The sequence below is a fragment of the Xyrauchen texanus genome, chromosome 50, assembly GCF_025860055.1.
Source record: "Xyrauchen texanus isolate HMW12.3.18 chromosome 50, RBS_HiC_50CHRs, whole genome shotgun sequence".
Taxonomy (NCBI): domain Eukaryota; kingdom Metazoa; phylum Chordata; class Actinopteri; order Cypriniformes; family Catostomidae; genus Xyrauchen; species Xyrauchen texanus.
Window position 1 is genome coordinate 19,549,022 of NC_068325.1, and position 22,773 is coordinate 19,571,794.

A 22,773-nucleotide genomic window follows, 5' to 3' on the forward strand; every position below is an offset into this window, starting at 1 on the left:
TATCTCCAGTATTTTTCTGACTCTCTTGTGCCAGAACAGACTCTCAGACCAGACAATATGATCCAGATGTCCATTTAACAACCAGGAAGTACTTCAGAAAAGAGCCCAAACACTTTCACGCCAAAACAGCAGCAAAGGAGAGGAACACTTCAGGCTGTAATTTGTATTTTTAGCCCAAAATTCCTGTGACTTAAGTTGAACTATATAAGATACCCAATGGTTATGTCTTAAGAAAAACAACAACTTCAAAATGGAAGCAAATTCATGGTTAAACGGCCATTGGATTAGTGGTTCGAATCTATCATGTGCATTTATGCATTTATATTCAATCTATTATGTTCAGTCTTCACTCTTAATCAAAGATCAGAATCAGAAGATTCAGATCTCAGAGTGGGACAAAAAGGAATCAGAACCAAGTACCATAATGCTGTAGATATCCAAATGCATGGATAAGCAGGTGAAACATAATCTACCTAATCTCTAAAAAATTCTTGACCTTGGACTCTCCAAGTCCTGACTTGGAAACTTTGATGTTGCATGTTCAAGCGCCAGCTCGCCTTGAAGTGTTAGAACAACACGTAATCTAAATAACCGAACCTTCTAATCATCTCAAAAACACTATGTTCTCAGTGGATGTCTGGGGATGTCGACATCTTAAAGGTGTTTCTTTAATAGAAGGTGTTTTGCTGTACTTATCCAAGTAATAAAAGTTCACAGAACTGAAATTCAAACCACAGGAATGTGCAACAGATAAACCAGTTGTCTTGTAGACTGTCCTGCTTCATGAAGTTTCACACATTCCAGAATAATAATAATTACTTACATTTATATAACGCTTTTCTAGTCACTCAAAGCGCTTTACATAGTATAGGAGAAATCTCCTCAACCACCGACGGCAGCCATAGTGTGCCAGAACACACACCAGCTATTGGTGGAGAGGAGAAGGTAGAGTTATAGAGCAATTAATAAATGGGGATTATACTGGGACCGTCACTATACTGGGGCATTAAGACCTTCACAGACCACAGGGTAGGTACCCCCTGCTGGCCTCCCTAATACCTCTTCCAGCAGCAAACTTCCAGCAGCGTTTCCCCAGGAGGTCTCGCATCCAGGTACTGGCCAGGCTCAACCCTGCTTAGCTATAGTGGGCAACCAGGCAAGAGCTGCAGGGTGATATGGCTGCTAATGACCTTCAGGTGGTCCAGATGTTCACTTTTTACAGAGTACACACTGTGGGGTGCTGATGGCCGTCAATGACTCGCTGGTTCCGTTTGTTGACAGTTTAAAGAGCAGGACATGTTACGGATCGTCAACACAGCACTTTTTAACACTAAATCCACACATCATTATGTTTGGCACTGTGTTCTTCTGGACTCAAATGACTAAACCTCATTACAGTACCAGCAGAGGAACCGTCTATAGTTTAGAAAAAAGGTTTACCAATTTAACAAGAAAATTCCTGTGTTGAAGCCACCTTGTAGGAGTTGTACCACAAAAATAAAACAGAATAAAGTAGCATAGAATATAATAGAACAGAATTCGATACAACAGAATAAATACAATAGAATAGAATGGAACTGAACAGAATAAAATACAATACAACATCACAGATTACAGTAGAAAAGAATGGAACAAAACAGAACAGAATAGAACAAAACAGAGAACAAGAGAATAGTAAATAACAGTAAAACAGAACAGCACAAAATATCATAGAAGGGAACAGAACATAATGAAATAGAGCAGGAGAAAATAGAATAAAACAGAGTGGAATCGAATAGATAAAAAAGAACAGAAAACAATAGAAAAGAATGGAACACAGCAGGCCACAACGGAACAAAATAGAATAGAGTAGAACAGAACCAAGCAAAGTGGAACAGAACAGAGCAAAGCAGAGTGCAACAGAACAGAATAGAATAAAATAGAACACAATATATTAGAACAGAACAAAGTGGAATGGAACAGAACAAAATTGAACAGAACAGAATGGAACATAAAGAAACAGAACCAAAGTTGAGCAGGAGAGAATAGAGTAGAATACAACAGTACAGAATAGAATCCAAAATAACTGATCATAATGGAAGAGAACAGAATATGTTTTAGAACAGAATGGAGTAGAGTGGAATGAGGTAGAATCGAACAGAGCAGAATAGAGTAGAATAGAACAAAGTATAACAGAACAGAGCAGAGCACAATAGAACAAAATAAAATAGAACTGAAAAGAACACAATCAAATCAAATAGAACGGAACAGAATAAAGTTGCATAGAATATAACAGAACAGAATTCGATACAACAGAATAAAGTGAAATACAATAGAATAGAATGGAACCGAACACAATAAAATACAACAGAACAGAACAAAATACAATAGAAGGCAATAGAGCTGGAGAGAATAGAATAAAACAGAGTGGGATAGAATAGAACAGAACAGAACACTGCAGGGCACAACAGAACAAATCAGAAGAGAATAGAACAGAACTGAATAGAGTGGAATAGAACAGAATGGAGTAGAGCAGAACACAACACAACACAGCAGAACAGAATACAATACAACAGAACAAAACTGAATAAAACAGAACAGAGCAGAGCACAACAGAACAAAACAAAATACAACACAATAAATTAGAACAGAACAAAATAGAATAGAATGGAATTAAATATGACAGAACAAAACAGAACAGAACAGAATACAATAGGACACAATAAATTAAAACAGAACAAGGTGAATAGAACAGAACACATAGAATGAAATACAATACGACAGAACAAAATGGAACAGAACAGAATAAATAGAACACAATACATTAGAACAGAACAAAGTGGAATAGAACAGAAAAAAATTAAACAGAATGGAATACAATAGAACAGAATGAAACAGAATAAAGTAGAGCAGAAGAGAATAGAGTAAAATACAACAGAACAGAAATGAATCCTGTAGAACTGATCACAATGAAAAAATACAGAACAATTTTTAGATCAGAATAGAATAGAACAGAGTGGAATAGAATAAAATAGAACAGAACAGAGCAGAGCACAATAGAGCAAAATGGATTGGAACTGAATAGACCAGAGCAGAACAAAATTGTACAGAACGGAATACAATAACACAATGGAGCAGGGCAGAGCACAAAAGAATGAACTAAAACAGAACAAAATAGAACAGAGCGGAATTCAATAACACAACGGAGCAGGGCAGTGCACAAAAGAATGAACTAAAACAGAATAGAACAGAACAAAATAGAACAGAGCGGAATTCAATAACAAACAATGGAGCAGGGCAGAGCACAAAAGAACAAACTATAATAGAATGGAACAGGACAGAACAAAATGTAACAGAATTAAAATACTGTACAATAGAACAGAACAGAACAAAATAGAACAGAACAAAATAGAACAGAACAGAATTCAATAACACACATCGGAGCAGGGCAGAGCACAAAAGAATGAACTAAAACAGAATAGAACAGAACAGAACAAAATAGAACAGAACAAAATAGAACTGAACGGAATTCAATAACACACAATGGAGCAGGGCAGAGCACAAAAGAATGAACTAAAACAGAACAAAATAGAACAGAGCGGAATTCAATAACACACAACGGAGCAGGGCAGAGCACAAAAGAATGAACTAAAACAGAATAGAACAGAACAAAATAGACCAGAGCAGAACAAAATTGAACAGAACGGAATACAATAACACACAATGGAGCAGGGCAGAGCACAAAAGAATGAACTAAAACAGAACAAAATAGAACAGAGCGGAATTCAATAACACACAACGGAGCAGGGCAGAGCACAAAAGAACAAACTATAATAGAATGGAACAGGACAGAACAAAATGTAACAGAATTAAAATACTGTACAATAGAACAGAACAGAACAAAATAGAACAGAACAAAATAGAACAGAACGGAATTCAATAACACACAACGGAGCAGGGCAGAGCACAAAAGAATGAACTAAAACAGAATAGAACAGAACAGAACAAAATAGAAGAGAGCGAAATTCAATAACACACAATGGAGCAGGGCAGAGCACAAAAGAATGAACTAAAACAGAATAGAACAGTACAGAACAAAATAGAAGAGAGCGGAATTCAATAACAAACAATGGAGCAGGGCAGAGCACAAAAGAACAAACTATAATAGAATGGAACACGACAGAACAAAATGTAACAGAATTAAAATACTGTACAATAGAACAGAACAGAACAAAATAGAACAGAACGGAATAGAACAGAACGGAATTCAATAACACACAACGGAGCAGGGCAGAACACAAAAGAATGAACTAAAACAGAATAGAACAGAACAGAACAAAATAGAACAGAACAAAATAGAACAGAACGGAACAGAATTCAATAACACACAATGGAGCAGGACAGAACACAAAAGAATGAACTAAAACAGAATAGAACAGAACAGAACAAAATAGAACAGAACGGAACGGAATTCAATAACACACAACGGAGCAGGGCAGAGCACAAAAGAACAAACTATAGTAGAATAGAACAGGACAGAACAAAATGTAACAGAATTAAAATACTGTACAATAGAACAGAACAGAACAAAATAGAACATAACGGAATTCAATAACACACAACGGAGCAGGGCAGAGCACAAAAGAACAAACTATAATAGAATGTAACCGGACAGAACAAAATAGAACAGAATTAAAATACTGTACAATAGAACAGAACAGAACAAAATAGAACATAACGGAATTCAATAACACACAACGGAGCAGGGCAGAGCACAAAAGAACAAACTATAATAGAATGTAACAGGACAGAACAAAATAGAACAGAATTAAAATACTGTACAATAGAACAGAACAGATCACAGCACTGCTGGACTAAAACAGAATTTAACTGAATACAAAAGATCAGAATGAAATAGAACAGAAATAAATGCAGTGCCTCCATTGTAAATATAACAGAAACATTTGAAGGAAAACATAAACAGTGTAAAGTTCTAATGAAGACTCTTCAGATTGATGTACCGGTCCATCAATCTGTCAGTAGCGAGATCTAACCAGACAATTCCTCCACCGCAGGAACACTATCAACAGATCTCAACAGGAACTCTCTTACAGTGTGTTAACAACAGCTGGTGGAGTTCACTCAGCATCCTTCTAATGAACCACTGCCACCATGCCAATTTCAGTCCCCAAGTATGTTTTGTTTGGAATTGTATTTTGTTACCAGATTAATAAAGCAGAACACTCTTTAGTGTTGTCTGGGAATTCACTTGCCTGATGTTTTCTTACACTGTAGGTTGTATGTTGTGTAACTTATTATGCAACCTGGTTTTTCTCCAAATGCAATTTCTGTTGATTCAATCATGCAAATACGCAAGATCTACACATTTCTGAAGGGATACATTATCTGTGGAATTCTGTTTACCTTCAAAGGAATGTTTATAATCATCATAATGAAGTAAAACATATATTTTTTGTTTGTGTAGGCTGAGACTTGGAACTGATTTGAAGTAATTTATGTTTAAAGTTGTATAAATAGAAAAGAATACAAAAGAATTCATCAGAAAAACAGAACAAAGTTTGTTCTCTAATATTTCTCTACATTTATGAGCGCCATGATTTCATCCTGATTTTGGTGGGAAAGCTTCCTTGCAGTGTCATCTTTTAGATGTTCACGTTAAACCTTCTTCACATAGGACATAGGTCAAGATGTTTTTATCTGAACGGAATGATTGAATGCAACAGATACAGAACAGATATTTCAGACGAGGAGGTCACTCAATGACAGATTTATGCTTGTAACAAAGATTTTAGGGAAGTAACAAGAACTGCTCAAACCAGACAATCAAAGCAGCCTTTTTTCCAGCTGACACGTGAATCAAAAAATGGTGTGATAAAATAGAGGCAAGCTGTCCTCTAGTGTTGCATATAAGCATTGCACATGCAATAGAGCTTGTGAAGGAAAACCAGCTTTCATTGCTGGTAAATTTGACCAAATATCTGTTAAAGTCCATCACCCCAAGAATGAGCAATAGTAATAGGTAATGCTTACCATGGCAAACTGCAGCTTCTTAAATAGAATTTGTAATATCTCCATGATGCATGAAAATGACCCATAAACTCTCCTCACGTTCAGCCTCCAGCATCTCTGGAGCATCTGGATCTCTGCCTCATATTTCTCCTCCATGATCTTCCTCAACCTCCAAAATATCAGTCTGGAAACAAATCAGGGATTAAAAATCAAATCATGCTGAAAACATGCTAATTTATCTATTCAACTTTTCACTCCAATTGTTGTGACTTGTAATGAAAATTATATGAATAAATTGGAAAATAATGCACAAAAACAATTCTGCATGTGCAAGATGATATTTTGAGAGCACCAAAAATGTTCTGCACATGCAAGATGATATTTTGAGCAATTTATCAAAAATAAAAGTAAGTGAAAATATTAATGAATTTTAAGTTTATTTGAATATAAATTTGCTCAGAATTTGTTCATTTTGCTTTCTCTTCCTACCCACTCTACGGGCAAAATATATTTTTGCATGCTCCAAATATCATCTTGCGCAAGCAGACATTTTTTTTTGTGTGAATTATTATTATTATTTTTTTTTTTTTTTTTGTGAATCACAGAATTGAGGCATAGGTATAACTCCATATAAACTGACCTTCAATCTGAGAAATTTCTGAGGGGGAAACATTTTTAATCTCTGACACAAATATGTTTTTTTTTTTTTTTTGCGGGATTATATGTATATAGTATGTTATGTGAAATTTAAAATTGTATATTAAATATGAACGTTATAAGAAATAAACTTGCTTTAATTCATTTTTACGGTTGTTCAATGCGGTTTTCTGATTCTGACTGATTCAACTGATAAAAACCCTTTCATTGTTGTTTATTATTAGCCATGTTTATTTTAAAAATGGGAAAATTATCCAATAGTGTTCATTTTTGTTCGGCGTATGTTTTAAAGACGGAACGTTTCCAAGCGGAACCCAAAACACGTCCAACGCGTTACAGCGGAACAGTTACAGCGTGACACCACTAATGTACATGTGAGTCTTTGGCATGATCGACTGTAAGTCTGTTTTTTTAAAGTGTTACGGTATTATATTAGAAATAATACATTTGACATATTTTTAGAGTATAACAGTAATTGAGATCATACATCTACTGCTTTAATAATCATGTTTAAATGTTCCTGTGCCTCACCATGTTTTCAGATATATACTTAAAGTTATTTAATTGTTGATCATTAGTTTAGTTCGTCTGTTTATACTGTAAATAACATGTTGTGTGTATTTAATGACATACTGCTTATGGAAATTAGCAAGGATTAAGGTAATGTTTAAGAATATACAGATAGTAGCGTTCAAAAGCCTGAGACCGCATGAAAATATGGAATTCAAACTCTATTTAAATTTAATTGAACAAAGTTTTAGGATTTTGAGACATTTAAAACAAAACAAAAACAGTTGTGTGATAAATGAATGTGACCTATTTAATATTCTGCTCTATTTCTAGTCACAAATGAATAAAAACACAATTGTGACATTTATTTTATATGATTTAACCTTTATTTTACCAAGAAGTCCCTTGAGATTAGATCTAGTTTTCGAGGGAGACCTGGCCAAGAAAGTACACCATGTTACGAAGTAACAAAAATATAAAAAATCAAGCATGACAAAAACAGACATGGGACAAAAATGAAAACAAAAGACTATAAATACATAATACAAAATCCAGTTTATGAATAGCAATTGCACTCAGTTACACAGTTTTTTTATAAAAGTGTTGAACTCTCTCAAGGAGACAAAATGTACCATATTAACACCTTTGTGCAGTCAGATTTTCTTCTACTGAAGCACACACGATCATCAGCTTGCATCCATGCCAACTCGAGTGCATGCTGTCATTAAAGAGAATGGAAGACATACTAAATAGCAATACATTCTGAATGCATTAAATAAGACAAATCCTAAATAGAAGCAATTTCACTAGTGGTCTCATATTTTTGGACTGTATTTATACCATGTATGTTGGAGAATGCATTGACAGGGACAGCTTCATTGTGGTTCAGTATGTGTGTTTTGATGGTCCAGAAAGGCTAGGTTGAATGTCATCTGACCATGAAGCGGTTGTTTATTGGTGGTCTTGGCCACACTGTATCTGAGAAGGACCTCAAAGACAGATTTGGAAAATTTGGAGATGTTTCAGATGTTGAAATCATGACGAGGAAGGATGAACATGGTAAGAATAGTGATGAAGATCCATTGATCATATCTGTTAAGTGCAATGGAACATTTTACATTGATTGACACCACTTGTTCTTCAATTCACCAAAACATTAAAAGTTATGCATGATTTGTGTGATGTTCTCTTTGCAGGAGCTCCTCTGAAGACGTTTGGTTACGTCAATATAAACATCACAGACGCTGAATACAAAAGATGTACCTGCATTCATTTTTCATCATTGATTCTGTTTTGTACTTTAATCCATTTTAGTGTCACGCAATAAATCAAACTGTGTTTTTGCCCTTTTGTTCAGGTACTAGTGTCTTGAATAAATCCACATGGAAAGGTGGAACTTTGCTCATTCAGTTGGCAAAGGAAAGCTTTCTTCATCGGTAAAACCCCTTTCAACCTGTCTATATATACACATATCAAATTGGACTTCATATAAAATCAAGATATCTGATTCTTTTATGGGTATTTTGGTTTACAGACTTGCTGAAGAACGACAGCAAATAGCTGAGAAGGCTAAAACTCCAACAATCAACCCTCAGGAGAAATTAGTAGAGTCTCTCAAAGAGGCGGGCATTGACAATTTTCATATGAAAGCTGCGGTTCCAGGAACTGAAATTCCTGGACACAAAGTTTGTCCATAATTTTCATTTATTTAAAACATGCATACAGTTGTAAAAATAGCTACTCTTTCGTTGTTTTACCATTGGTATTTTAAACAGTTTTGTATGTCTCTACAGGATTGGGTTGTTAGTAAATTTGGGAGGGTTCTTCCTGTTCTCAACCTCAAAAGTAAAGAAAAGAACAAGATATCCTTTTCGATTTACAGTTCTAGTAGACAAAGCTGAAGCATGCCATTTTTATACCATGCTAAAAAACTTTCTGCTATACCAGCTAAATATTTTATACACTTTTGGGCGGAATGAACCAATGTCTTGTAGTTGAATTCACTATTAACCTTAACTCTTGAGTACATCTTCAAGTATGATCCATCCAAATACTGCCACAACATCAAGAGACTGGAGACTGCAGATGAACACACGTCAGTCACCAAGCTAACATGGGAAGTGCCTGGCGGTGATGAAGAAATCAGTAAGAAAAGAAGAGGAGAGTTTCCAAAGCAGAAACCTTGTCTGAAAAGATCTAAAGTCGATGCAAGTTCGTTCCTTAGTAGTTTCACACAGAGCAATGGAATTAAAACGGCATCTGCCATTGAAAACAAAAATGCAACTGTGGTCCGAGAAAGCGGACTCATTGCTGAGGTACAGCGAAGGCCTGTTGTCAAAAAATCTATTTGCGTGTTTGACAGTGACGCTGACTCTGAAGAAGAAATCAGGATGTTGGTTGCTCAAGAACATTTGAGAAAACCAAAGCAAGCCTCCATAGTCGAGGATGATGATAAACTTGAGGTGGTAGGAGATGATTTTGACATTAAGCCTAGTGTTGTCTGGGGCAATGCTGAACAAGATGGTGTAAAGAACCTACTTACTTCATCAAAGGATGATGAAGACTATGACTCTGCAGACACCGATGAGATTCTCACACAGCGTAAGACCCTTAGTGGGATGGGAAAACCTCATGAAGTTAAACCTGCACCAGCAAGTCAAGAATCCCCAACAGAATCCATCAAAAATAAAGGGAACGCCAATGCAAAGCCAGTTCGCTCTTCGTCAGAGTCTGACAGTGGTAGTGACGAGGCATCCCAAGACGAAAGCGTAGATTCTGATTATGAAGCCATGATGGGGAACTGCTACCGGTTAGAAATTTCTCTAGCAGACTTGGAACAGCTAGCTAAGAATGCAAACGCGACCTCCGATGATGAAAAAGAGGTTGCACCCAAAGAAGAACCCAAAACACCAAGTGTGTCGCCCAAAAAACGAGGCAATAATCCAGAGGATATTCTAGCTGCGCTCCTTGGGGATGATACTCCTGAAAAAAAAAGTAAAAAGAAAAAGAACCAGGTGTCCTCCCTTCCTGCTTTCATTGGAACGAAGGATCTCTTTGGAGGCTCAACTCCTGGTCCGTCAGAACCCATCCTGAAAAGAGCAGGTCAGAGTTTAGACGGTGACTCAACAGTGGGTCCTAAAAGACTCAAACAAGACCTGAAATTGTCAAAACAAAGTATCTCAGGAGACAAAAGCCAGCAGAAGTCGTCTAACCATCCACATCAGAAGGAATTGTCCACTTCAACGATTGTACAGCTTCCCCAAAGTGCAAATAAAGTTGAGGACAAAACGTCCAGCTCTGACTCTTCATCAGAAGACGATTCTTCTAGTGAAGAATCAGAGTGCATTGAGGAAGATGGCGGCGAAGACAGTCAGGGTAATGCTGATGTCTTCACCCTCAAAATGGCTTCTGCAACACAAACATTGGGGACGGACTCTGTCCATGAAACCAATCGGACCTTGACCAAGCCTTTACCAAAATTCGACCATCCAGTCCGCAGCACTGTTGAAGAATCATCTAGTGATGATGATGATGATGATGAACGCACAAAGAAAAAGACTGTTGGTGCTAGTAACTCAAACACTCAAGTCAATCAAAAGCCTAAGATGACGAAGCCTTCCAGATCCTCTAGTAGTGGTTCTTCTAGTGAGGAATCGGAGACTAGTGATGAAGATGAGATGGAGAACACCAGAACTCAGCTGAAGGTATCCAAGTCTGCCGATTCAAAGAAAGTTGAGTCGCATCCCACAGTTCTTTATTCAAAGGTTTCCGACGTTCAGAAACAACTACAGGACAACCAAAAACGTCTTGCTGCTCTAGAGCAAAGGCAGAAAGAGACCGAACAGCAGAAGAAACTGATTCAAGGAGCTCTTTCCAATGTGGTGAGTAGTGATACTGTTTTGATTTACGTTTTCTACATGCATGCCCTTTTGAAATGAAATAAACTGCAGATTGCATTGCAAGATAGTGGCATTGTATGTTAAGGGAATGTTCCAGGTTCAGTAGAGGTTACGCTCAATAAACAGCCTTTGTGGAATAATGTTGATTACTCATTGGGTATATGCTGTCCACCATGTGGGCGATAAAACCGGCAAAAAAAATCCCTAAACATCGAAAAGTGATTTGAGTCATCTCTCCAGATTTGAAAGTTGTAGAGACATAAGGGCGGGCTGTTTTTCAGGCTAGCAGGCATCCTTTTAGTATCCTCCTGGTAACTGCCTAGCCACTCCCTAGAAACAATCCAGAGCACCCTAGCAACCATGTGGCCAACTGTATCTCGGCACCAGGATATCTTGGAGACATAGGGGTGGGCTTTTTTGACTGGGGGTAGTAAACTGATGCCCTTGGTGGACATCATGGCGGTAAGTTGTCATGATAATCACCATTGAACATTTTTGAAAATGGCCTCATTTACTCTACCATGATCCTTTTTTAGGACACAGTGAACACAAACAGAAGCAAACACATTGTGTTTGATTCTGATGAAGAAAATGATGCAACTTCAAACAAACCGGAAGAACCAACAGCAACCCATAAAAAAATCCTATTTGAGGAGGATTCATCTGATGAAGCCTCGTCAGAAGAAGTCTCACAAGAAAAGGTAAATATTGATCAAAATTAGAATTGGCAATTGTACTTTGTGGAGTGGTTCCTCTTGTTTATTGTTGACGTAATTCTGCAGGAGAACAAAAAGTCAGGTGGCAGCAGGCTGTTTGACAGCAGTGATGATGATGAAGATGAAGACGACGGGGAAGAGGACGATCGTTTTCAAATTAAACCCCAGTTTGAGGGCAAAGCTGGACAAAAGGTTTGTGAAGAAAGTCTCTTTAAGAATAGAAGAAGGCTTCAGATTTGCGACATGTTGAGTTTATCCGTCTGTCTTATTTCCAGCTCATGCAAATGCAGGCTAGATTCGGAACTGATTCGAGATTCCACATGGATTCTAGGTTCCTACAAAGTGACGATGAGAAAGAAGATGAAGGTGATTTATGATCTTTTATGGAGATTATGTGTCTTAAGTTTTACTCCCTGCATACGCCCATCAGCCAAAACATTAAAAGAATTACTCTGAATGGTGCCAAAAACAAAAAGCATCCATTGAGCGGCAGTTCTGCAGACGAAAACGCCTTGATGAGAGAGGTCAACCAGTATGACTCGAATGGTTTGAACTGACAAAGTCTACAGTAACTCAGATAACCGCTCTGTACACTTGTAAACTTTCATTTCAGATGAAACGGCTCCAGTAAAAGATGCAGAGGATGAAATTCTTGAGGAGAAAATGAAAAATCTGGAAATCCTGCAGAGCGTCTTAAACACCAGCATACAACCAAAAGACATCAGAAAAGAATCTGCGAAGAGCAAGACCTTCAAGTATGAATTATTTCGACGTTCTTTCAATGTTTACATGTGCAAAACTGTTCTTATGTTGCTTGAGTCTTAAAGGTCACTGTTGATTTCTGCCTTGGCTTGGTATTGCAGAGATGTTTCAGCCTTGCATTACGACCCAACACGAGAGGAACACACAGCTTTTGAGACCAAGACGGAACAACCAAAGAAAGAAAGGTATTGAGTGAAACCATCTCTGTATCTTGATTAACCATCATGCATGTTCCTGTAACCTCAATCTATACCTTGGAATTGCATCATTATGTTGGCATGACAAAGCCAAGAAATCTCTAAACGAAGACTTAATTATTTTGGCTGTGCACCCTCCTAGAGTTTTCAAGCTACATCCACCAAACTTGGCACAGAACTTCAGACCATTCTGGAACAGTGTGTTTTGTCTTTGTCTTAGAGTTTTCGCACAGTGGACAATCAAATTTAAAACAATTCCATATGCTTACATTGACGGAATGTTCAAATGGTCCAATGGAATGCTCGTAAATTCAAACTCCAACTGTAAAACATTTGCATGTAAACAAACCCACAAAAGGCCTTTGATCTGCTTTAAGTTGCTCTTTCTCTCTATCTGATGGTTTATTTGAATATCTATGTGACATTCTGTTTGACTGTTTATCTTACGGTAATATCTGTATAACCATCAAACTTAAAAACCTTTTAAGCTAGTTTAAACATTCAGACAAGGCTTTATCGAGCCAACTTCAAAGTTAGCCTTGATCTAGTTTAATATTTTGTTTTTGCATCGCACAGCAAAGCAGCAAGGCGCAAGAAACGTGAAGAGGCTGTGAAACTTCCTGAAGTTTCTAAGGAGATTTATTTTGACGTGTCGATGAATTTGAAGGAGGTGTTCGGGGCAACAAAAGAAAAGGAGGATGAGAAGGAAACTGTTTCATGGGATAAAGAGACTGAAGATAAAATGACACAAGATGACACACCTATGGATCTCTCATTCACTTCTAATGTAGAAAACCTTGAAGATACATCCGGTGTATTCAAATTCTCCTTCTTTGGGGAGGACGCAGTTACAGAGACAAGCGCCAAGACAGGTGCTCAGACCTTTGATGACTAATTCAGCCAGTTACATTGTAGATAAATCAAATATTTATCCATTTCTAAAATGTTCCTGGTTAGATTAGATAAAGCTTTGCTGTCAAATTATGTTTATTCCTGTTTTATTTGCAAGCACTTAACATAACTCTATGCCACATATTGTTTGAATGTAAAAAAAGTTAAAGAATTTTATTTGTTTTGGCCAATCAGATGAGTACAAAATAGAGATGTTAAAAGAGGCCAAGTTTTCTTGGCAAGTGGATCCTCGTTTCCAGGACAGCAGTTCGGATGAAGAGGGCGTTGACGAGGTTGAGGAGGACCAATCAGCTTCCAGCAAAACCACAGCGTAATTTGTTTATTTCATTACTGAATTGTATCATTACAATATATCTCTGGTCTCTTTCTCTGTTTTCACTTAAAATAATAATTTTAAGATTTATGCATTTCAATTTCATAACTAAATTATTTAAATACAAAATAAAATATTTTTTTTGTTTTAATGAAATCTTGTTAAACGTAGCAGAATTCATTTTGATGGAATTTTGTTATTACATTTACATTTAAATGCTTAAATCTTATAAAAATGGGCTACAATATTTTTTGTGTGTTTTATAAGTAAATATTTGTTTTTATGTTTCATTCTTATCTTGTGCAGGGAACCCACACCATCAAAAAAGAAGTTTTTCTTTTTCTTTCAAGATGATGAACGATTAAAACGTAAGATTTAACTATTTTTTTGCATCTTAAAAGAAATGGTTCAGCCAAAAATGAGTTGAATTCAATCAAGAATAGAAATTCGGGCAAAATGTTGTATTGTTTGGCACTGAAAACAATGCAAGTTCTCACGTGAACACCAGATCCACTGCGAAGCTTCTCATAGCGCTCATGAACGCGCAACAGACATCAAGATTTTAACTAAAAACGGACTTCAAATTTGGGTTGTTTCTCATTCAAAACCAAGCATGTGTATTCAGAAGACTTTGAATGTGATGCACAAGAATACTGTTATGATACTTTTGGTCCTTTTTAAGCTTTAAAGTTAGTCGTTATCAACAAGCATTGGGCCTCATTCTTGAAACACGAGCAGATCGAGTGTTTGTGTAAATTGTTCAGTAAAAAGTTCTTACGTAATTCTCAGATTCATGAAATTTTTCGTATTTTCAAATGGTTGGTTGGTACAAACGTGGCACCCTGACCTTGTGTAAATTGTGCGTAAGACATCCAAACGTGTTGTGTTCTTTCAGGCAAACTGTCATGACTACGGTTTGATTGAAGTGAATTTAAATAAGTAATGAAAATTACTTTAAGAGTGAAATTAACCTTTAAAAATTACATAAATTATACAAAAATCCACAGCCGGTACTTATTTTGAAATGATTCTTTACTGCTTCAATTCATTTTAAATAATATTTTAATAAAGTATAATTTAAATAAAATAAAACAACTCGGCCGTGACTGGTTGGAAAGTTTATTTTTATATATATAATTTGGTATAGGCATTCATTTGATAATGTAAGGTCAATGCTAATGCTGTTAAACCTATATAAACACATCACATACAGGTGTGCACAATATGACTTACAAATCTGTAATATCTTACAGCGTTTTTGGTTAAAGATCTTTTTCAGGTGGTATTTTAATTTCTCTTTAAGTTTCTTTCAGTTGCAAGTATATCACTGTTACCATCATGATTTATCCGAGAAGTTTCAAATGATGCTGGCGATGCTCTGCGAACTGAACCAGAGGAGGTTAATGGTGGTGGACGTTAACCTTCCGGTGTGAACTGAACATTTTTACACTTATATCAAACCATTTTTATTGACTTCTTGAACAAAACTGGTGCCTTCCTTATATGGTGTTTTCATGGGCGTGGATTATGATAATTGTGAATGAAGGAGCACACGCCCCCTCTTTACGGATGTTTTGGAATTCACAAACTGGGGAGTACGAAGCATTTGTGAATCCGGTGATTTGTTTTTATTATTTTTTTTTTAGGAAGGTCCATTTTACATGCCATTTACGCATATATTTACAAACGTTTCATGAATTAGGCCCATTGCATTGATAAGACAGATAATCATGACCAGGTTAAAAACTCTCCATTTGTGTTCCTCAAAAAAAAAAAATTATGACAGAATTTTCATTTTGGGTGAACTGTACCTTTTAATGGGCAAGATGATAAGCCATTATTTATATATTTTAAATTTCATAAAATAAAACCTGCATATAGTGGCGTTTTGGTGATTAATGTTTTATGTGCTGTACCTTTAAGAATATACTGCATATGTCATTCCTGCATGGGTCTCTTTTCAGAGGGGCCTGGAATGTTTTATAGAAGCACTAAACTAGATGATCAGAGAGAAGCCTGGGAGGAGAACAGAATGTCACTCAGAGAGGTACACATGTTTTTCGGATGATTTGGTATATTTTTATACTATAAAATCCTGAAATTGGGCTTGCAATTAAACATCATGTTTAGTGGGGTTTTCTAAGGCAAGTATGAACATTACAAGTGTTAAGGATTTTACTACAGCTTTGAATGATACCTCAAATTGTGTTGCTTGTTGAGAAGAGGTGTGCTTTAATTCAATTCAAGTCTATGCTTGGAAAAATAAGAGACCTGAGCCATATCTTGAGACCAGAATATCGTAGAGAAACAGGGGGTGGGCTCTTTTGACGTGAGCCACCTAGCAACCATGTGGCAACACCCTAGCGATCACATAGTAACGTCCTGTTAAAATGGGCAATCACGTTTTCTTCAGAAAATGTTAAACTCTGAAGAGGAAGTTAAAAACAGTATTATTATTTTCTTTTATATCTACAGGAGTGTCGGAAGAAACACAAAGATGCAAGAAGACGCCAGAGGCCATCACTGAAAACCTGAATTTCAAACTGTTCAAAGTATTCCATTTAAAGTATTAGTTCACCCAAAAATAAAAACTACTTTCTTTCTTTTTCTGAACACAAAGGGAGAAATTGTGAAAGAATGTTGTTCCTCAGTGATGTCACAATGGCAGTTTATGGTGACCACATCTTCAAGCTTCAAAAGAACACAAAAGTATAATTCAGAAGTCTAATTCATTATTCATGAGATAAGATTTGGTGTGAAACAAACTGAAATCAAATGTGTTATTTAGTGAAAATGTTTACTGACCATTGATCTCCTGTGCACGTTCATGAGCAACAGTTCACACAGCGCCCTCGTGATATTGGGGCGTTCAAGCGAAAACTCGTATTGTTTATCTAAAAACAGGTCCTCCACAGTGATAGCGACAACAGAACACAACACAGCTGCACAAAAAACAGAGAACAGAACTTACTAAACATGTCTGAAGAGTTTGTAGTCAAAGAATTGATGCATTTCTATGCCCAGCCTTATTTTTTTATTGAATTTTTTTGAGAGTTTTTGGGACTGATTTTTCCTCGCGATGCCAAAAACGGAAAACAAGCGGTTGATAGAATGTACCGTCGCTCATCACGGCTGGTTAGGACAAAAACACCATTCAAAAAATAAGGCTGGGCATAGAAGTGCATCAATTCTTTGACTACAAACTCTTCCGGCATGTTTAGTAAGTTCTGTTCTCTGTTTTGTGTGCAGCTGTGTTGTGTTCTGTTGTCACTTTCACTGTGGTGGACCTGTTTTTAGATAAACAATACGAGTTTTCGCTTGAACGCCCCATATGTCGCGATTGCTGTGTGAACTGTTGCTCTCTTTTCCTATCATGAACGCACGCGGGAGATCAACGGTCCGTGAACATTTTTATTAAATAATGCATTAGATTCTCACCAAATCTTATCATATGCTTTCATAACAATCATGAGTCTCGTGAATAATTAATTAGACTTCTGAATTATACTTTTGTGTTCTTTTGAAGCTTAAAGAGATGTCACCATAAACTGCCATTGTGACATCACTGAGGAACAACATTCTTTCACAATTTCTCCCTTTGTGTTCAGAAAAAGAAAGTCATATATGGTTATAACAACACAGGGGGTGAGTAAACAATGACTGTATTTGCATTTTTACATGAACTATCCCTTTAAAGAGCTCTTTACAATAAGGTTCTATATGTTAACATTAGTTAATGCATTAGATATCATTAACTAAAAATGTACCCCTTTACAGCATTTATTAATATTGGTTAATGTTCATTTATAGAAAAACTATTCATTGTTTGTTTATGCTGGTTCATGTTGTATTCCTAAAGTTAACATATGCAACTTAATATAGTTCAAATGTATTAGAATCTCAAATTAACATTAGCCAATATTATTAAATGTTGTTACTCATTGTTAGTTCATTTTTACATATATGATCTTATTGCAAAGCGGTACTAAATATTGCCATATTTCCGAGTCATTAATTACAGACCAGATGCAATGAGAAATTGTTGCATATTTTAGTTTTCTTTGTTTCATAAATGTAATTTATTGTTAAAAATATCAGAATGCCTAATACATATTCCTTTGTATGTATGAAATTTTTTGGGGGGAGAATAAATGTTCATTTGTACCACTAGAGGGTGTTAAAATACAGTCCTTAATGTGACTTTCAGACTTCAGTGTTTGTTTTCATTCTTCATTCACAATCCAAACCACAGAATCAGCCCATAGGGCAGTTATTGTTATTGTGTTGTTTGGGTTGTGTGTGTGTGTGTCGCGCATGTGCTGCATCTTTCAGGATGTATTGGACATTTTGAGGTGGCATTCAGACAACAGAATGTGCAAACTTGCTTAAGAAAACTCGTCGGTCTTGTCCTGCTTCCCTCTTTGGAAAATGCAACCCCTAGTGTTTGTACATGCTCTTACTGTATGACCTTGTTGCTTTTTTGCCATTTACTTCATTTAGTAGTCCTGCAGTGTGACAAGCACAAATATTCCACGTAGTCTGATGTGAGGTCATAATATTAGGTCATGAAAACTTTTTAATATGCTGCACGTGCATGCCATCTACCGAAGTACAGCAATTTATGTGACTTTTGGTCGTATCTAAGCATTTGATGCACTGATTTCATTTTTTGTTTTGTTTATTTGCATTACCGCCTAAGGAGATACTCATTAATAACACGTGTCATGAGGTCGGATAGGTTGGCACTAAACGGGTGATTTAATGTCAGTCTGTGCAAAGGCCAGGAATGAAATGCTCATTCACTCCAAACAATCTCACACTGTTATTTTTGTCTGCAGATGAAACTTTAAAAGCAACTATTTTGACTTTGAGCAGCGATTTCATATTCTATATCTGAAAATAGATGACATACTAAAACTATACAAACAAATCTTTTTGCACAGTTTTACTAAGTGAATTTAATGGTGTAAAATTAAGTGAAATCTACTTAACATTCATGACATAAAGTAACATTTTTTGAAATGCATTATGTAGTGCAACTTTTATGACCTCATATTGATTGACAGATATATGGAATATTCGTCAATTTAAAGATTACCAGTGATTTTTAAAAAGCCATGTATTCATATAACCTTAAAGAGATAGTTCAATGAAAGTGAGCGCTGTTTTTCCCTGCATATCACGGCACCATTTTGTGGTCCGTTCTGCATAACGCGGCGGCTCATTGTAGCTTATCGCGGCACATTCGTCCAGTTTCGCAGCCGACCTACCGGCCCGCTCGGTTCTCCCGATGGCCAGTCCGCCCCTGATCAGCCCCAAAGTGCGTCGGCCCACCGGGAAAATGCCCGGTATGCCAGTTTACCAAGCTGAGGCATATTGCCTTATCAGTGGCGGCTGCTGGTCTTTCAAAGAGGGGAAGCTCATTTTCGGCCTACATTATAAACTTATTTACCCTATTTTTTGCACTAAATCAATCTTAGGTGTTGATCTGCCCTGCTGTTTAATTCTAATTTTTTCCTCGTAAGGAAGACTTTCAAATGGCTTCGCCAAAATCAGGTCGACAATATTAGCACCGTCTGCCATCGTGCACAGTTTCACCCGTACGACGCTAGCCTAGCCTACTGTATGAATGAATGAACGAATAAACTTGGTAAAACTGAAACAAGGAATGTGGTGTATAATTGTGTGAAATGTATTATGCAAATTGACTAGCAATTTCGCCAAACAAATATAAAGAAATAGGTTGCAGCAGTTTGTCTTTCGACTACACTTGAGAAATCCGCGATGGGACTGAGCGCGAAATAGCTTCAGTGACTTCTTATAGTACAGATTCGCTGTCAATCAAAAGGAGATGCAGTCTTTCGACAGATCCTCCAATCATCACGCGGAAGCCCGGAGTCCGGGCCAGCCCACTCCTCATTCACCCCCAGAGACGCTGAGCGTCCGTGGGCGGGACATAATCGCAGCATTTATCCAATGACCGTCTATTTTCGAGCACTGAAAAAAACTGTTCAGAGCAGCCACGTTGAAGTCAATGGACGCTCGGCTTCAACAGGGAAATGCACTGACGCTATGGGAATGTATGAGAAGTAAATCGAGTCAGCCGACCTGCTATATGTAATGTAGCTGATTCTGAACGAACTCGTCTTCGAGATGAACGTGTTCTAACGCATTTTTAGTCTATAAATTGTTTACACAATAGTACATATTTGACCATTATTTTTTTGACATTATAGGGGAAGCTGAGCTTCCCTTGCAGTCTTAAAGAAATCCCCACTGTGCCTTATCTATTCCACGGAAGAAAGAAAGTTGTATGGGTTTGGAACAACATGAGGGTGAATAAATGCTGACAGAATTTCCCTTTTTGTGACTAACACCCCTGGAGTCGCGAGTTTGAATCCAGGGCGTGCTGAGTGCCTCCAGGCGGGTCTCCTAAGCAACCAAATTGGCCCGGTTGCTAGGGAGGGTAGAGTCACATGGGGTAACCTCCTTGTGGTCACTATAATGTGGTTCTCGCTCTCGATGGGGCACGTGGTGAGTTGTGCGTGGATGTCGTGAAGAATAGCGTGAAGCCTTCACACGCACTACTGTACGTCTCCGTGGTTACGCCGTGCTCAACAAGCCACGTGATAAGATGCACGGATTGACGGTCTCAGACGCGGAGGGAAATTAGATTTTTCCTCCGCCACCCGGATTGAGGTGAGTCACTACGCCACCACGAGGACTTTAGACGCATTGGGAATTGGGCCTTCCACATTGACTTCACATTTAGTCCTGGATACGTTGGAAGACAATGGCTTTCATTGAACCCTCTGAAGGCATGCTTTGTTTTCATTAGTTGGAGGATGGTAAACTCAACAGTTTCAACACTAGTGTGGCAAAATATCATACAGACACCTAATGGTAAGAAATGCCAAAAAGTTTCAGCAAACTTTGACAGATATACATGTTGAATGTTGTTATGAGCATGGAAGAGTTCAGCAGAGGGGAACTAGAATGCATGCTTGTCTGAAATATTAACAATTACATAGTAAATTCCTTTCATAGTGTGAATATTCTCAGTAGTTAATGCTTTCCTCAGCTTTACAGGCAGGGTCACATGACTCGCCTGCATCCAACCAGAATGACCACCCTTCCCCCCATTACAAACAGCCTTGCAAGAGTCAGCAGAGAGGTTTTGTGTTGTGAGACCTACAGATTGCATACATTTAAATGCTTGGACTGCATCTTCTACAGTATAAACAGGCAATGAAGCGGATCCTGTGAAAGATTGAAAGCTTTCAAATTGTTGCTCGAGTTTACGTTCCAGTAAAGTTTTTCAAATTTGGGGAATGAAATCTGACAACAATGATATCCCAAATGAAAATCGAGAGTTCATGACAAATTCGCCACTGATCGTTTTCACATGCAAATGAGCTTTGTGGCAAACTGTCCATTGTTGCCACAAAAAGCTCATTTGCATGCGAAAATAATAAGTGGCGATGCCGAATGTGTGGCAAATTTACAGCAAGTTTCCCAGAACTCTCGATTTTTGTATGGGATATTGTATATGTCAGGCTAGTCCAGCTAATGCGCATGAGTAAACAAACAGGTGATTGGCTCTCTTAACTGTAAGACCTCCTTCCAACAGCCGCCATATTTGATCAGTTATATTAAGTGTACATTTATCAATTTACAGTTTACACTGTCATGCAAATTGCATTTTGATTTAATTTTTCATCACCAAAATTGCAAGCTAGTACTTGTTAGCTAACTTTTGTAGCTTGTAACTACTTTTTCAAAGAGTAGCTAGCTTGACTGTAGTTTAACTACTTTAAATTAAGCATAGCTTGTAGCTTGGCCAGTTACAGTTTCAACGTATGGTAGTTTCCCAACACTTTTAAAGAAAGAACAACACTTGTTGAGTCTATGTTGCACCAAATGCTCATTTTTTGTGAGTGCTTTACAATTATCTTAGCAAGCCTTTACTCTACGAAAACGCTCTCAAAAATCTGTACTTTTCCATACTTGAAGGTCCTGTGTTTTTCACCCCAAACAACACTCCTCTGTCCTTAAATCCCACCCCAAACTTCTTGGATCAGTGACTGTTTTGGATCAGATAACATTCAGGATAGGGCGATGCTAATGTGAGAGGCTGTCTTCAACGGCCATTTTGAAGGCTTCTTGCTCTCTGATTGGCTTTCTTGATCAGTCAAGTTAGTGTGCCATGGCAAGCATGTGCACAGTGCTGCCTGTTTTTGCACTGAGAGAAATCAAAATACTGTTGCCTTTCTTTCTCCCAAATGTCTTAGCTGTACAAAACAGTGTTTAGCACAAAAACAAAAAGTGAAAAGAGACTACTTAAGTGTGAATTGTCTACTTAAATTCTAGGCACTGAAATTAGCAGCATTCCAATGTGCTTGTTAATACAGTTTGAGGTTTATTTACTCAAGGTTTTTTTTTAACATTAGTTAAGGGGTGTGTCGCTGCATGGGCGCATCATATTCCACTCTAACCGCCAGAGAAGCTAAAAAAAAAAAAGGCCTCAGTTTCAAGCTGTAGTCTTTGATTTTGTGTTGGTGCGTCCATTAAATATCATCCATTTACTGCACATATGAATTTTGTTGGTTTTTCTATAAACGTTTACTGTAAAAGGTCGTTGCTGTAAAATGTGCATGTAGACCACCCAGCTAACAGGGAACGTTCTTAGAATGTTCTCTCAAAGTTATGAAGAAACGTTTTGCGTTTCTGCAAACCTTGAACGTTTTGTCAAAGGTTTCTGTTGTTAATAAACGTACTCGAAATGTTAGCATGAAAAC

General features: G+C 37.3%; 1 protein-coding gene across 2 annotated transcripts; it reads left to right on the forward strand.

The window, feature by feature from the left end:
• The first annotated feature begins 7,016 nt into the window (after positions 1 to 7,016).
• Positions 7,017 to 16,845, forward strand: nol8 (nucleolar protein 8). 2 transcript variants are annotated; one of them, XM_052123858.1, is made up of 17 exons: positions 7,017 to 7,063; positions 8,088 to 8,235; positions 8,373 to 8,435; positions 8,534 to 8,612; positions 8,711 to 8,861; positions 8,970 to 9,038; positions 9,204 to 11,057; positions 11,612 to 11,776; positions 11,858 to 11,983; positions 12,067 to 12,157; positions 12,405 to 12,546; positions 12,655 to 12,738; positions 13,327 to 13,622; positions 13,837 to 13,972; positions 14,282 to 14,343; positions 15,940 to 16,022; positions 16,451 to 16,845. In XM_052123858.1, the coding sequence occupies exons 2-17, from the start codon at positions 8,115 to 8,117 to the stop codon at positions 16,508 to 16,510; spliced, it is 3,582 nt and encodes a 1,193-aa protein (XP_051979818.1). In that variant the 5' UTR covers positions 7,017 to 7,063; positions 8,088 to 8,114; the 3' UTR covers positions 16,511 to 16,845. The 2 variants fall into 2 exon arrangements, with proteins under 2 accessions (XP_051979818.1, XP_051979819.1); XM_052123859.1 differs by having other exon boundaries at positions 7,035 to 7,063; positions 8,066 to 8,235.
• Positions 16,846 to 22,773: the final 5,928 nt, after the last annotated feature.